General features: G+C 45.0%; 1 protein-coding gene across 1 annotated transcript in view; it reads right to left on the reverse strand.

Annotated features, from left to right (window-relative positions):
- lrig1 (leucine-rich repeats and immunoglobulin-like domains 1) overlaps positions 1 to 16,021 on the reverse strand; it is a 39,919-nt gene extending 23,898 nt beyond the window's left edge. Inside the window, 3 exon segments of the mRNA XM_080846536.1 lie at positions 3,205 to 3,279; positions 4,114 to 4,185; positions 14,900 to 16,021. Of these exon segments, the coding sequence (XP_080702662.1) occupies positions 3,205 to 3,279; positions 4,114 to 4,185; positions 14,900 to 15,102 (350 nt within the window). The 5' untranslated portion in view covers positions 15,103 to 16,021.
- Between the last annotated feature and the right edge of the window lie 284 nt (positions 16,022 to 16,305).

Here is a 16,305-nt window from a genome sequence, read left to right on the forward strand (position 1 = left end):
AGCCATGTCAAGTACGGGTACGAGCGCTATAACTGTCAGTATGAGTGATGATTTTTGGAGTAATACCTCCGCGGTATCCTCCAGATCAAGCCAAAAGGGTCTGCAATATGCAGTGGAAGGATATATCCAAAATATTAAGATCAACAACAAAGTGGACACAACAATAATTGAAGCAAAGGCATACAGGTCTCAATAAAAAATAAAAAAATAGAAACCCTACGACCTCTTCATTAAAATGCAACCAGCACAACCTTGTAGACTAGTCATGCTATTTCACCACTGGGTAAGATCTGTATATAATATTTCAAGCTAGCTAATAACCTCCAAAGATTATTCTTATTATTTATTCCGTCTCTGGCGAGAGACTCTGGAGGTATGTAGCTAGCTAGGATGGTGACTATCCATCAATGCAATGTTGATGTTACCGTCAGTAAAACATTTTGTAAATGTGCACCCTGAGTTATCAAAGCTGGCAATTGTGAACGCCAGCAGCATACATACAAAGTGTTTGTTAAACGTTCTGTTCAATGTTGTATCAAGCATAAATACAAACTACAAAGTGTTCATTAAAAGTTTTGTTCAATGCTGGCGTCTGCGTGCATTCATACAGACAGTAACATTTTACATTTAGACGGTCACATACATAACATTTAAATTTTTTAACATGAAGTCGGTTTAGTTGGAGAGACTAGTTATGTTATTTTAGTGGTAATAATACAAGTATTCATGAACCATAACTGTTTGGGGAATTTTTCTCAACTAGATAGTTAGCCATCATACCTAGCGATAGCTAGCTGGCAGCAAGCAGTTAATTTACTTTGGAGCAGACATATGTGCATTTTGCGATATATTGAGTTGGGTGTGGGGTGACCACACTGTTAAATCCACAGCTGGCACCTTTGCGCCTGTGTTTTGGGCTTTGGGGAAGCGGGGAAAAACAACGTATCCCTCTAATCTCTCAGGGTACCTCATGTCATACCTACAAGTCCCGTAGGCACACTGTATAACCATGCTGCTCAGACCTCAAAGTTGTCGGACCTTCTTCTCTTAGCAGCGGTTGCTAAGGTATGATTGGACAAGGGCCGCTCTAGGGAGGAGTTTCGCGATCGGTCAATTAGACCCCTTCTGAATTTGAGGGGGAAATGTCTAAGTATTGGTACGTCAGTATCCATGTGTTTTCTGTATATGTTAGCCGGCAGTATGTTTGGTTTCTTTTGGGTCCACTAGAGCTGTGCTGTGACTCAGGTGCTGTGGACGGCCTCTGCTGCGTGACCACAAGCACCACCGCGGTCCGACCGCATTCCAGCTGGTGAACCAACTGCAGAAGGAATCTGGCCAGCCGGCACAGCACAGCCAGCCACCGAGATCCGGGACGTGAGGGGCCGAGAGGGAGGGGGGTCTGTAGCTGAGGTGGGTGTTACAGTCACAGCTACTCACAGGTGGAAACCCAAAACGGCCCCCCACCCCCACCATTCCCTATCCGTAACTATAGTGATTTCCCTGCAGCCAATCCCCACTTTCCAACACCAGACCCCCCCCCCCCCCCCCCTCCTTTCCAGTCAATTCCTGTCTGGCAGATTTTACAGTACGGAAGGTGATTGACAGGCACAGCTGTGGCTTCAACTGTTTTCAGCTGTGCGGCTTTTGGATGGTATGCCTTCCCATGGTGCACTGCGGGGCTGACCCTGTTCCATAGCAACAGGCATCTAACCAGGCCAAAAAAAGAACCCACCACCACTCCACTCTAGTCCAGTCCAGTCCACTCTATTCTACTTTACCAAAGCATTTTATTAATTTTATCCGGCACTATTAATTTCTCTGTAACTTGCACTACTTTTACTATTTCTCTGTAAAACTGTTTCAAGGGTACCATAGCACTGTCGGAAACCATATTGTGGCTTCGATATATCTCCTGTTATTCTCTCTTATCGGAACACCAGGTTCTGATACGATGTTTATCATTTTCTATTTATTTGCCAAGTATTGCTCTTGCTGCTTGCTTTTATTGATTTTATGTAAAGCACTTTGAACTGCAACTCTTGTACGAAATGTGCTATATAAATAAAGTCTTACTTAGCTACTTACTCCACTCCACTCCACTCTACTCTACTCTACTCCACTCTACTCTACTCCACTCTACTCCACTCTACTCCACTCTACTCCACTCTACTCCACTCTACTCCACTCTACTCCACTCTACTCCACTCTACTCTACCCTCGCACAATGCTGGGTCAAATTCACTGTCTCTCCGCCCTACAGTGCTCCGGACAAACATGCCCCATGCTGGAAGCGTTAAGCTGGAGCAGAAGGAGGAGGAAGAGGAGGAGGAGAAGGAGAGGGATCCCCACACCTCCCCCTCCTCCTCTCAGTGCATGAGTGTAAACCTATAGCTTGGGCTGTAAAATCATTAGCTGTCTATAGGGCCCATATAGTGACAGAGCGCTGGCAGATGGCGGGCGAGGGCCTTGGGGAAACTGATCCAGATTGTGTGAACGTCACGCGGGAGATGTGGGTCGATGCAGGGGAAACCTGCGCCACCCCCACCAGGGCGGATTGATACGTGTGTGTGTGTGTGTGTGTGTGTGTGTGTGTGTGTGTGTGTGTGTGTGTGTGTGTGTGTGTGTGTGTGTGTGTGTGTGTGTGTGTGGTAATGACTTGAAGGACTTGAAGGTAAAATGGGCCAGTGTGCTACAGCTGTTAAGGAGGTGAGAGCAGTAATAGGGCTTTATATTCCACTTGGGCACAGTGGGATTGAGTCATGATTGTGTGTGTGTGTGTGGCTATTCAGGGAGCAAAGGGCTCACAGCTGTGGTATACTCACAAACATGCGCGCACGGGCACGCGCACACGCACGGGCACGCGCACACGCACACGCACACGCACACGCTTTCCCCAAATAGGGCAGTAAATCTCCAGTGGCATGCCAGCCGGGGCGATCCCCGCAGGCCGAGTTTCACAACCCTGGCCTGGGGTGAGGGACACACGAGGGCTCCCTCTTCATCAAGGGGCCTCAATCAGCACCCAGGGCTTCCTAGCGCAACCACAACCACAACACAAGAAAAGGACTCTCCTCCACCTAAGACCGCAGTGGTCACACCTCTGCATCATGCATAGCCTCAGGGTTGTTTTTTTTTTGTCTGTTTGTTCTTTTCAAGAGGCACTATGCTTGTGTCTCAGTGGATGGTCAAGCGTGATCGACTTACAGATAGAGGACTGCGATCTTGGGAGAGGCCGGCCCAAAGGAAGGGATGGTTGTGAGCTCATTGTGGTCCAAGCGTCTGCAAGGTGAAAAACACAGGTTTAGGGGATATTACAGGCAAATGAGAAGACACATTACAGTTATCCAATGCATTATGTGAGTGCCTGTGTTGACACCTAAGCCTCATAGCCTGAACTGGACTATCGGAGAGGAAAGATGAGGTTCAATTCAGTCTGGCATGTGAGTGTGTGTGAGTGTGTGTGTGTGTGTGTGTGTGTGTGAGTGTGTGAGTGTGTGTGTGTGTGTGTGTGTGTGTGAGTATGAGTATGCAAGTATATGAGAATATATATGTGTATTCAGCCAGTTGAGTAGGGATTGTATGCATGTGTGTTAGTGTGTGTATATTTGTTTGAGAGTGTGTGATTACACACAACTGAGAAAATGAAACACTGGCTTTTGTCATTCTTAAATCCCGAGGGAAGAGCCAAACCTTTCTAATGGCTGGGTGATCTCTCAGCTTCAGACACAAAGCCAGTGTGTCTGGCCTGATGATACAAAGGCTTGATAATAAAGTCCTTTTCTACCCATAACGCACCATAAGCCAAAAAAGATTTAAATGTCTCTCTAAAGAGGACTTAATTTCATCGTCCTTGCCTGACTTCATAGGTACTATGTTATCGTACAACCTCTGTCTACACCCATAAAAACAACCCAGAAAGCCTGCATTAGGAGACTGCACTAGGTTTGCAGCTATAGGTGGATTAGCTCGTTTTGGCTTTGGCCTTGAGCCAGTCTGATGTGGGTCTGCCAAGCTTGAACGGTGACAGTGACAGTGACGGTGACTGTGTGTGTTCACGGCAGTGCAGTACAGTACATCGGAGTGATCCGGGAATGGGAAGGCCGTATTACTCACACTTCTCGCAGGTTTGGGAAGCTGGAGAGGATATCCGTATCGACTGCTGTCAGCTTGTTGTGGCTCAGGTTTCTGAAGGAAGAGAGGGAGGAGAGAGAGAGAGGGATAGAAAAGATGAAAGAAATGAGACAGAGAGAGGAAGGAAAATTAGTCAAAATCTTACTGTCAGTAATCAGTACTTTGTGACTTGAATCAGTGACGCCACATTAAGGTCCGGGGCAAATCGCTTCTCTGTATCGTTCAAACAGAAACTAACCCACATGCGTCCAAAGGCCATCAAACTAAACGGTCCAACCCTCCGGTCTATTTTACAACTGCTGCTCCGAACATGTGATTTTAGTCGGGTGCCGTGCCAAGACTCAAAACGCTGCGGTCGATATGATTGGTCTCCCGCTGTCATTCTGGCACGGCCTTGAGCTCCGGGACCCGTCCTGTTGAAACTCTGGAGATTGATGATGGCACAATCTCTCCATGCATGTCAGACCCCTCAGATGGATCTCCCATCCCCTCCTCAACAGCTGCCAAGCACCTCTTGGATGATCTTATTAGGATGAACTTGCCCTTGGCCTTCACTGCTCGAGACACTTACAGCTTTTGTGGTTCAATGAATGCAAACATGGAGGCCTTGTAAGAGTCCTAGTTTGTTTATTTTTCAGGTGGACAACACACAGACACACACACACACACACACACACACACACACACACACACACACACACACACACACCAGAGGTTACGCTAGAGAAAAATGTTGGCGGTCAAAATGACCGGCAGAGTTTTCATTTGCCGGACATTTTAAGGATAAGCCGGCCAAATATCTATTTCTGCTTCTAAATTAGCCTATTGAAGAAAACTGACAACATGCGTAGCTTAAATAATAACATTATCAGGTAGTTTAGAATGCAACATGTTTATTTGCCTAAGTTTACAATGGGAAAAACCATTAATGTCTGATGCGCGTCAATAAGTGGCCTTTAATCGCAACCTGCTGTGGCGTTAAATTGAGCGCCCCAACATGGTCATTGCTCTGACTATGTTCAATGAGAGCAGAGATTCTAAAATTATTCGACCCTCTTGTGAATCCGTTGTGTCGTCCTGCCTTTTCGTTGTGCTAACAGAACATTTCAACATTATCAATTACCTCGCACCGGAACTTGTCACTCCATAATAACATAAACGCCCGACATTTCGGCTTTTTTCTCTGGTGAAGCTGTTCGAACATCTAGGGCTTCACATATTTAGTGTTTGGGAAGTTCACTTTCTACATGAAATAGTTCAGTTCATAATTCAAAAATTTTAACAGCTCCAAAAAAATAACTTGTTCAGTTTGTTTTTTCAATATGCTGCGAGGTATAATTTATCGAAATCTCTATCTGTCTGCAATACCGCTCTTGGCTCCTACGCAACTTTGGCGCGCTCACGCACGGGCATAGACAGTATAATGAAATGAAACGCGTTCAGACGCAACACTGCAGGTATTACAGGTTCATCCTCGTCAGACAGTTTACCCTCATCAGTTGCGTTTGGCCTTCTCAATCAGTTCGCTCCTTTAAAATGCAGCATATGCGTGTTGTTTAATAACTTTCTAACGGCAGATTAGCCTGTTCCTTTAAAACATAATAAGGGCAGTGCGCGTTTGCTTTATAAGTCCTTATATAAGGATTGTTCTCAAATTCAGATTGTGTTTGCGAGGAGGGATTTTTAAGAAATTCCAATCAGACAATTTGACCGGTGAGCTCTAATATTTTCGGACTTTTCAATTTTTTTCCGGACAAAGACCTGCAAATTACTGGACAAAGGAAACACTGACACACACACACACACACACACACACACACAACGTACCGAGTTGCTGGTTGATTGAAGAGACCACATCAGGCTTAACCCTCATGTTGTGAATTCATGACACTCTTTACCCTACTTACTTTAATCGGTAAAATAAATTGGGAAAGCTTTTTTTCATATAATTTTGCATCACCACATTTGTTTGGTCTCCGTCAAAAATGACCATGCCTTTCAAAAATGAATGTCTAATAATTTGTTTTATGGTTGGTATTAAATGGTAATATAAATGGTTAAGTTGTCAGATGTCACATTTAATGCAGCCAGGTGTTTGTTGATGTGAATAGGTATGCATTTTCTTCATAAATCAAACCATTTAGTTTTGACCAAAGAAATTTTTGTAAAATTACAGATTTCATTATATTTATTTTATGCATATTTTAAATGTGTGTTAGCTGTTAAAAGACAAAGTTAATTACACACACAATCCTATGATTTTGACCTGCACTAGTTGCATATATTTTGAGGATTTCCCTTATTTGAAATGAGTGTACATCACAATTAAAAAGATGCTTAAAAACTAGAAACGATATACAATTCTTAAAAATCACAACGTGTAACCAGGATTAAAACTTACTGGCAGTTACAATGACTTTGTAATGAATGACCTTGATACAGGCACTTTGTTGCTGAAATTCTGGCATTTTCAATGACAAAAAAAGAAATAAACTGGCTCAACTTCAGCTCAAATGTGTGATGATATTTTTCTCTTATTGAAGGCATGTCTGAACACTGATCTCTGACCTGTCCTCCCTGTTCCACAGGATCTCTGCTGCATGCGCTTGGGTGGAGCCCTGAACTCTGAAACCCCAGTGCCATGCGTCGGGGACACGAGAGCCACCTGACGCGCTGCGCCACATTCCTCCCGTGCCACTGAGAGGACAGGGAAGTCCACAAGAATAACAAAGCAGGGATCAAAGCACACCAGCTGGGACGCAAAGCTGATTTCTTTTTTAAAAACCAATCCTGACAAATTAGCTCCTAGCTAGGAGTTATGCGTCAGCCTTCAGAGCTGCAGAGAAAGAAGGACAGCTTCGGCCTTACAGTCCACACTGTCAGTGTGTGTGTGTGTGTGTGTGTGTGTGTGTGTGTGTGTGTGTGTGTGTGTGTGTGACGAGATAATGGTGGAGTGTGAACTGCCCTGGAGGCAGTGCTTTGACAAGGTGCTGCACTGTGATCACACACACACTCACCTCTCCCTACCGCCATTGTGCCAGGGATTGCTAAATTGCTATCCTCTGGTACAGAGGGCAATTACCTAATTATACTGAAGCAAAGTGAAAAATTGCAGGGTTTCCACTGCTTGGCTGCGCCAGGGGGCAGGAAAAGCACTAAGGCCATTGACGATTTGCGGCAAAGCTGAGGAAGGGCCGGGAACAAGCAGGCAACCAATTTTCAGCCGGGTTAAACTAACTGACTCAAAACAAAAAAAATACCTTAATTCACCATTTTCAACTGGCTTTCAAAACCCAGGCTCTCCCTCCATTCCGGTGTTTTTGTGTGTGTGTGGCGGAATTCACCCCACACTGCCAGCCTATGCCAACTGTGCAGATTAAAGGGCAGAGGTCTGATTCACTGTTCACTCTTATCAGAGCAGCCCGATTCATGCAGCGACAAGATCTGCTACTGGCCTGACGGGGACTCACACTAGGAAGCCAAAGACCCAACCAGTGCAAAAATAACTTACTCAACCTGACCAACAGGATGCCACAGCTGGCAAACGGGAACAGGACTAGGAGGTCTGGGGGCGTATGTGAGAGTCCGGGTGTGGGGGGGGTCATCTTCAGAGTGTCAGGGCCTTTGATTGGCCGCCGGGGGAGGAGAGTGTTTACACAACTGTGAATTCTTTCCTCTCTTTCATTGCTCTGTCTTTCAGCCTCTATCTTATCAGATAACTTTCACACCTACTGGATGACCCTGCAGCGAGGAACGACCTCTTTCCTTCTCACGAGTGTCACAATCTCTCTCTCACACACACACACACACACACACACACACACACACACACACACACACAGTACCCTGGGACTGCATACGTGCATGTGTGTGTGCGTGCGGGGCACAAACACACACACACACACAGGCATACGACACTGCAAGGGTGGCACATTGCGTTGACAGTGAATTGGGCCGGTGTGTGCTTGAGCCAGAAAGTCCTGTTTAAGAATGCCACTGTTCATTCACACCCCCACCCCCACACATACACCCCAGACAAAAGGGCCAATGGCCAACAACTTCCTACCCCAGGAAACGGGAGCGGAGGACATTGGCACTTTGCAAATGCGAAGGTCAAACTCATTTAGGAAGCCATGACTGAGTGAGGGGAAGGAAGGGGGGGGGGGGGGGGGACAGAAAACTGAAGTCATATCTTCGCTAAGGAGTTACTGTTACTTTCAGGCATATCTGCCATGAGGAATTGCCCTGCTGCCCTGCTGACTCCATGCTAGCATAGCTTCACAAGCACATTCCCTCCTGGCTGCTCCTCCTCTACAATGTGTGCTCTCTTCCTCCCCTCCTTTCTTTTAAAAACACCATTCATTACTGCAATCTGTAAAAGCAGGGGAGTGATGTCATTTTTCTCACTTTACAGCCCGGGGGGGGGGGGGGCATGACTGCTGAAGACACTCTTTATCTGGCCATCTTTATCGCCGATAAGAGGAGTGTGAACTTCGGTCTTTGGAAGTGTGAAGTGATGTCAATGATGGCCTTTTATGATCCAGCTGGAAAGACAGAAGCTTCTTTAGTGCCTCCCGCCTCTCTCTCTCTCTCTCTCTCACACACACACACACACACACACACACACACACACACACACACACACACACACACACACACACACACACACACACACACACACACACACACACACACACACACAAACACACCGAGCCTAATAAACTAGTCAAAGAATAACCTTCTGTCAAAGCTGCCCGACCAGACAGGGGCCAGACAGAGACTCGTACCACACAGGCGTTTTTTTCCCCTGTCCTCTCTTACTCGCTTGCGCTTGCGTTTGCGCTCCCTCTCTCTCACCTCTACCACCCGCCTTCCTGTCATAAAGGACTGTTTACAGCCCAGCAACGCCACTGATAGGGGAACTAGGAGTTACAGCATGGCACAATTTTCTTACGCACTTGGAAAAGAAAGAAAACACACAAGGCCTCAAACTGGCAAGGAGCACCAGAGAGAGGGAAAGAGAGAGGCTTAGGGTTTTTCGCCCAGGAAAAAAAAAAAAACCTGTATCAGATAAAATATGTTTTAGATACCCAGAGGCACAAACGTGGCACATACCTCTGATCAGCACATTTCAGGCAAGAGGATAGATATAACAGCTGGCATGTCTTATACACACACACACACACAAACACACAAAAACGTTTAAGATTACCAGAGTCTTGCACTGCTAACAATAACACAACCCATTGAAACAGAGCAAAGTGAAGTGTTTCAGTGTGCCAACAGCAGAGACAGATCAAAGAAAGCCTTTACGGGAAAGGCTGCACGTTCAGCAGCGATCCCAGTTTGCTGTGTAAACCAGCTAGGCCCAAACACACAAGAAAAGGAGTTTGGGAAGGGGTCCACACACACACACTAACACACACTCTCCCTGGCCTAAGGCACAGCATGAACCCAGGCCCACCGACGCCAGCCAAGAGTCCGTCAGGGAGGGAGAACAGAACACACACACACACACGCACACTCACTCACACACAGCCGTCTACGCAATTTAGTGAATGCTAATCACGCACACACACACACACACACTTGCGGAGCGCTGCAATTATTGTAGTGTTCTTCCTGCAAACATAATAAACCTCGGGAGAAGGAAGTCTGCTGTCTAATGATCACTCATTTTCTTCACTTTGAAGTAGTTCAGATTCATTTGTCATAAGCAAGGCAGAACAATGGCACTTCAGATGGACCCTGCCAATGCTATTAGCTCAGATTAACCGGCTAGTTGATTTTCTACGGCACTCTATGAAAAGATTTGTGTAATTATGAGTCTTTATTCTGTGTGTGTGTGTGTGTATGTGTGTGTATCCTACTCTTACTTCTGTATATATGTCTTGGGAGGTGTGTCTGCAATCCAGCATTAACCCATAATCAAGTGTGTGTATGTGTGTTCGTTTGTGTTTCAGTACAAACCAGATCTCCTTAGCCCTACGTGTGTGTGTGTGTGTGTGTGTGTGTGTGTGTGTGTGTGTGTGTGTGTGTGTGTGTATTTGCACGCGCACGTGTATCATTAACCCCCAGATGGTTGCCCAGACTGCTGTGCGTTGGTCAGTGAGACGGAGCCAGAGGCCTGTTTGGGGAAGTTGGACCAGGGCCTCTCCTGTCTGCCGTGAGCCCAAGGGGTGTGTGTGTGTGTGTGTGTGTGTGTGTGTGTGTTTGGGGGAGGTGGGGGCCTGTTGAGACCAACCTCTCCTGCTCTCGTTCCCCCCTCTCTCTATCTTGTTCATTTCTTTCTTGATAATTCCTTTCCCAGATCTCCAAACTCTTTCCAGATGTACAAAATTCACAGATGATTCATCCATCAAATCCACTTGCAGACACTCAGTTAAACAAAAAAAAAAGAGGCTTTTGGGTTTTTTCAGGGGTGGGAGCAAAAGAGGTACTATGGAGGTATTCTGTCTGAGACAAAAACATGCTAACTGTTTGTCCCTGGAAGTGTTAGAAATGACTCTGGGCTTCTGAGCACTGTTGTCATGCCTGCACACTCGTGTCCATCTTGATAGACAGTTGTGCCTACCTGCACTTTCACACGGCAACATGAACTAAAGGCATGCTCAGAGATGAGGGAGAGTGGGCAAGAGAACAGAGAGCACGGTAGAGAAAGACTGGAATAGAACAAATGATGTGTCACAATGGAAGTGCCAGTTTCAAAACAACAAAACCTTTCACGACTCGCACTCTTAGTATCGGTTTTGTTTCCCAAATATCCGAGGTAAAACAGCTAATCCCCTGTCGGCCACATATGCAAGGCGCAAACAATGGTCTTACACGTGGCCAACCACACAAAACAGCTGCTCTTAAATCAGATCGCTTCAAAGCACAAGCTTGGGAATGGTACTTTCATCCAACAGAGCTGTGAAGTACAGCCATTTTGTCAAGGAGATCTCTGTGGAAATTGCTGCGGGGAGGGGGGGGGGGGGACGAAGAGGAGGCCTAGCATTTGGGAGCGAGACACATTCTGCGTGCCTGGCTGTTGGGGTTAGGGTTAGAGTGAGGGTTAGACTGCGACCAGAAGGGCCCTTTTCACTCTGCCCTCACAGTTGCATTTAAAAGCCAGACAGGCCCTCAAGCGAAAGTAAGCGGGCAAACACTCTCTGACCTTGGAAACGTTTGGTGATATTATCTAAGAGTGGCCCATTAATGTGCTAGCAGCTAAAAGCACATTAATACATGCATATTCAAACACACACTCACGCACGCACACACACACACACACACACACACACACACACACACACACACACACACACACACACACACACACACACACACACACACACACACACACACACACACACACACACACACACACACACACACACACACAGAGTTGTCATGTCGCAGGGCTTACGTCTACAGAACACTGGCACTGACAAAACCCCTCTAGGGCTATAAACGGAGGCAGGGCCCCAGTTTAACACCTCCCACACAGGTGTTCATGAACAACTGCCCCCACCACACACACACACACACACACATACAGACCCCCACACAAACAAACAGCAGCAGTCCCCCATAACAGCTCCATTTCCTTCCCCTTTCCTGTCCTTTCCACACACAAAAAAAACATTTGATGAGCTAACAAACACCTTGGAGTCCAAGCAGGCATTCAATGCTGTTCACTCCACAGAGCAAGGCCTCAGCTCCATGCATTCACACACTGCCCACACGCTCTTACAGGCAACACGCTTGAACTGCCAAAGAAACATTGCACCACAATAACAACAACAACACCACCACCAACAACTCCTCACATTCTGTGGGCCTCTACTGTTTAGGTGTGAGTCTGGAGGAAGGGGTGTGAAAAGGGAAAAAAAACATGGCCTAATTAGATGAGTCGACACGGCGGAAAAAGCCAGAATATTGGAGGAGAGAGGCCCAAAATGAGTGTGTAACTCACGGCCGACTGCACTTCATGACGGCCGGCGCCTCTATTCCTGTGCGTGTCCCATGCAAACACTGGGAATCAAATAATCACTCCCTGCATCACGTTAGCAGAGAGATCCAACCGTCTCAGAAAAGTGTGAGGTGGACTGTTCAGTTCACAGAGCTCTGCCTCGTCTCCGTCCGTCAATTAGCCGTCACCTTTCTGGACGCGGGGTTGAATCCACATGGCCCCCTCCCTCCCACCCTCTCCCTGAGCAGGACCATTGCTTCCTTGCTTGGTAGCCAGCCCCACCAGGAGCTGGGGGGCCACTGGGGAGCTGTAACAACACAGTGTGACTGGAGGGAGAGCGCTGTTTGAACAACTGGAAGGTATTACGATCCTGATTCTTTGCACAGCCATGTTTTCTCTTTCCTGATGGATCTACCTCAGATGAGCACCCACGATTCACCTCCATCTCAATCTCCACATCCTCCACTACTACGGCTTTGCTACTGTGAGATCTGTCAGCACTGTGCTAAGATAATACAGCTACATTATTGTTCTACGGGGAGGGAGAGGAGTACTCCTTACATTTCAATGCCTCATACATGACCTTCCGCTTAATCCATGCCCAACTTGCATTAAACATCCTTTAACTTTGGTTTATATGAGGACGGGGAAATAAGTAGGAGCCACGGCCTCCAGAGTAAACAGGTTGATGGCACTCAACGTGCATAACGTGGGACCACTGGTCATGTTCACCAACACACGGTGCAGACACATCCTTTGAGGACACAGATCTGTCGCATTGAAAATAGTTCAAGCTTTTGGTTCGGAAGGAATAAAAACATGCCTCGTGATTTTTAAAAGGTCCCTTTTTGAGGTTGTGCAAGGCATTATAAGCCACATAAAATGTCATAATGCTTGTTCTTTAGAAACAAATTCACGTGTTACAATAACCCATTCATCTGTTAAAATAAATCATCTTACTATTTTACAACATGCTCAGACTTGGTAGGATATGCACCATGATGCAATTTTTCCTTGGACTTAAAAGCCTTAGTCTTACAGTGTTTGTCTAATTACAATCTTTTAGGGCACTTGAAACTTTATAATGTGTTATTGACAAGTTGTAAGGCCTTATGAAAACGTTTACAATGCATTAAGGATATCTGCTTTAAGTGTTACACATGTGCTCTTCCCCATGAAGACACCTGACCTGGGGCGTGCACTCTTTAAAATTAAAACTAAAAAGTGGCAGAAACATTAGGCAGTCCACAATCTGCATATTTAACCCATCAACGGTACAATTAAATAAATTAGGCTTCCAACTATCACCGTGAAGATCACTTCCTTGTTTGACCAGCCAAGAAATGATCCCTTTTCAAAAGTTAAGTTTGAGCCGTCTTCATACGATTTAAACACAATTCTAGGTGGAAATATGACATCTAGATATTTTGAAGACATTTTAAGGACACTATGGGCTGTTAAACTGCGGGTTTGGAACTAGGTCTAGTATTCCCATTTTGGAACACAGAACTCTTCTTTGCATGCTTCGAATGGTTTTCCTCTTGACCTCTGGAGAGCAGATGTAACACCACAACAAAATTGAGCATAAAATACAGATGATAGCCGTTTTGAATTGATTACAAAACACAATAACAATAATATAGTGTGACAAGTGGAAACCCTAAAGACATTGTTACTCATCTTTTTAAAATATCCAAAGGATAGAATTAAATTAGAGCTGTTTCCAAGAATCTGAGGGTCATTTTCATTTTGAGTCAACCTCATAGGGTAAGCATGTGGTCTACTTGTTGTTCACTGCTTTGTCACTATTAATTGCCAAGTTTACATTTCTGCAAGTTGACACTTGAGCGATTCAAACTGAAATGTGTTAGCGGAGATGGTCCTATCATTTTGTCAACCTGAAAAATTAGGGCTTATTTTACCCAGTGGAAATGTACACGGACTTATCTGTGTATTTAATACCTACCTGATATTATTTACCCAAATTAAGCATTAGTTCTATTTGACTAGCTGTATCTAAATGTATTGACTCAGTTGAGGACAGGTTAACTGGACACATACCACAAACTTAAATTCAATGTATTATAATCAGTTAACTGTAATGTGTCTAGTCTGTTATGTTTTAAGAAACATGAAGCTCATTACCTCTGAATTATAAAATAGCAATGTATAATAGAAGAACATGCTTTATAAGGCATGTTTTTTGTATTTGAATAGATAACCCATTCAGACACATGTGTTAAATATCTTAAATTAATTCGTTTTTTTAAAGGCTCCTTATCTAATTTAGACTCATTATCAACAGACTAGCCTATACGAAGGTTCTGATCCCAGAATGAAACAAAAAAAAACACTGGAATCAAGTGTTTATCATCTTCAAGGCCGTTCTGCAGTCAGTCAAAGAGGCTCAAGTTTTTTACCAGTGTAGCCTATCGCCTGAATTTGTTCATTTTCAACAATTAGCCAAATAGCTATAACATAAAATCTTCTAATAAACGAACTGCTGCGTTTCACTTATTACACTGTGCATCCTGTTAGCATCAAATACTCATGTTTGCTAACCTAAAACTGTAATGACACTTATTCCACAGCAGTACCATCGGTACAAGAGGTGCCTGGAAATGTGTTTGTGTATTTCACATAGCCTAGACAGGTCCATGCCAGTCACGCTATTTTTAAGAAAAGCACATAGGTAAGCAAGACATGCATGCCCAAATTCGAGGTGTTCAACGTTCATAAAGTAATGTTTCTGAGAGACGGCTAATACAAGACTATCCCATAGCATATCCCAGTTGTTGTTGTTATGTTACTTACATAGAAATAGTCCCAGCTGGCAGGTCCTGAGGAATATACGTCAAATCCAAGTTGCTACAGTCAACAGAATCTCCGGTGCATGTACAGTTTTGGGCACATGGTATATCTGCGCTCAATCCGTAATTTAGTACCAGTTCCAGGGACAACATTAAATAAAATGCATAATATGAAACAGATCCGATCTGACCCAGGGAGGCCGCCATTTTGTATCCAGTCCTAATCGCGCGGTGGCTTGATCGTTCTCCTCAAATCCACAAATTGGAAATCTGATGTAGATTACTGATGATCTTCTCAAAGATATTACTTTACAGTCATCGTGGTGTGAACACTAACCAAGTAAACTCGATAACAGGAGTGCTTTGCTATTCAGTGTAGGCTACATTTGATTTTTTTGTAAGAGCTGTGCTTAAGATAGCCTAATTGTCTTCCCGTGCTCTGTATGGCTAACTAAAAATCAAAGGTGAATCACGATTAACAAGGCAATACAAGAAACTTGTCCAGCGGCCAAAACGAAATGCAACTTGCAGGCAGTTGTCCTTAAAAGGTTGAAAGGGGGTCTCCTTGTAAGTTAGACGCTTAGTTTCGGCATGCCTTGGTTAGGCTGGTTGACACGGTGTAAATGTTCTTAGTGTTTATTATGCTATAACAACGGAATAAGTCAATCACTCGTTGTTATTTCAGTCTCTTCAGAAGTGGAAAATGCAAATACCAAGTTGAGTTTAACATTTTCCACCAACTTCCAGCCACCATGTTCACGTTGCACGACACTGTAGCATCGACACTAGAAACAAAGTTTCTCCCAGAGTCGCCGAAATCCAAAAGGTACAAACTTGCTACAAAGTAGTCTTGAATATCTTTACCAAGTTTCCCGTCAGCGCGAGCTCGGCGCAAGCTGAGTGGTCTCCGGAACAATTTTCAACAGCAAAACACAACGATCAAAGATCTCTTCAGTAAGCGTCGACTACGTCCAACTTTCCAGACACATTTCATCAAGTGAACTCGCAGATGTCCCGTAGTTGCTTATCAGATGTAGTATATTGTCAGGAAATCTCGGTGATCCAGTTATTAACAAATTCAGCTCCCACTACAAATCATGCCCACCATGAGAGTTCCCCCTTCTTCGGTTCCTACTTTCCTTTTTTTCCATAGCGTTCCAACGTCCCACGTTGGATACATCACAACCCATGGGAACCTCCCATTTTCGACTGCAATTGGCTGTCCCACTACCAGGAACGGAAAAACTCTCTATCTGATTGGCTGTTTTGGAGGTCTCAAGCGCCATAAAGTTCGACTTCAAGCTGTCATTCACAACTGTTTGACTCCGCCCTCGTTTCCCACCCCGGGTGTGAAACCACCTCCTTTCACTCTTAGCGCGTCTTAAAGTTACAATGTGGAAAATGGGCTTT

The sequence above is a fragment of the Sprattus sprattus genome (assembly GCF_963457725.1).
Source record: "Sprattus sprattus genome assembly, chromosome: 10".
Taxonomy (NCBI): Eukaryota; Metazoa; Chordata; class Actinopteri; order Clupeiformes; family Clupeidae; genus Sprattus; species Sprattus sprattus.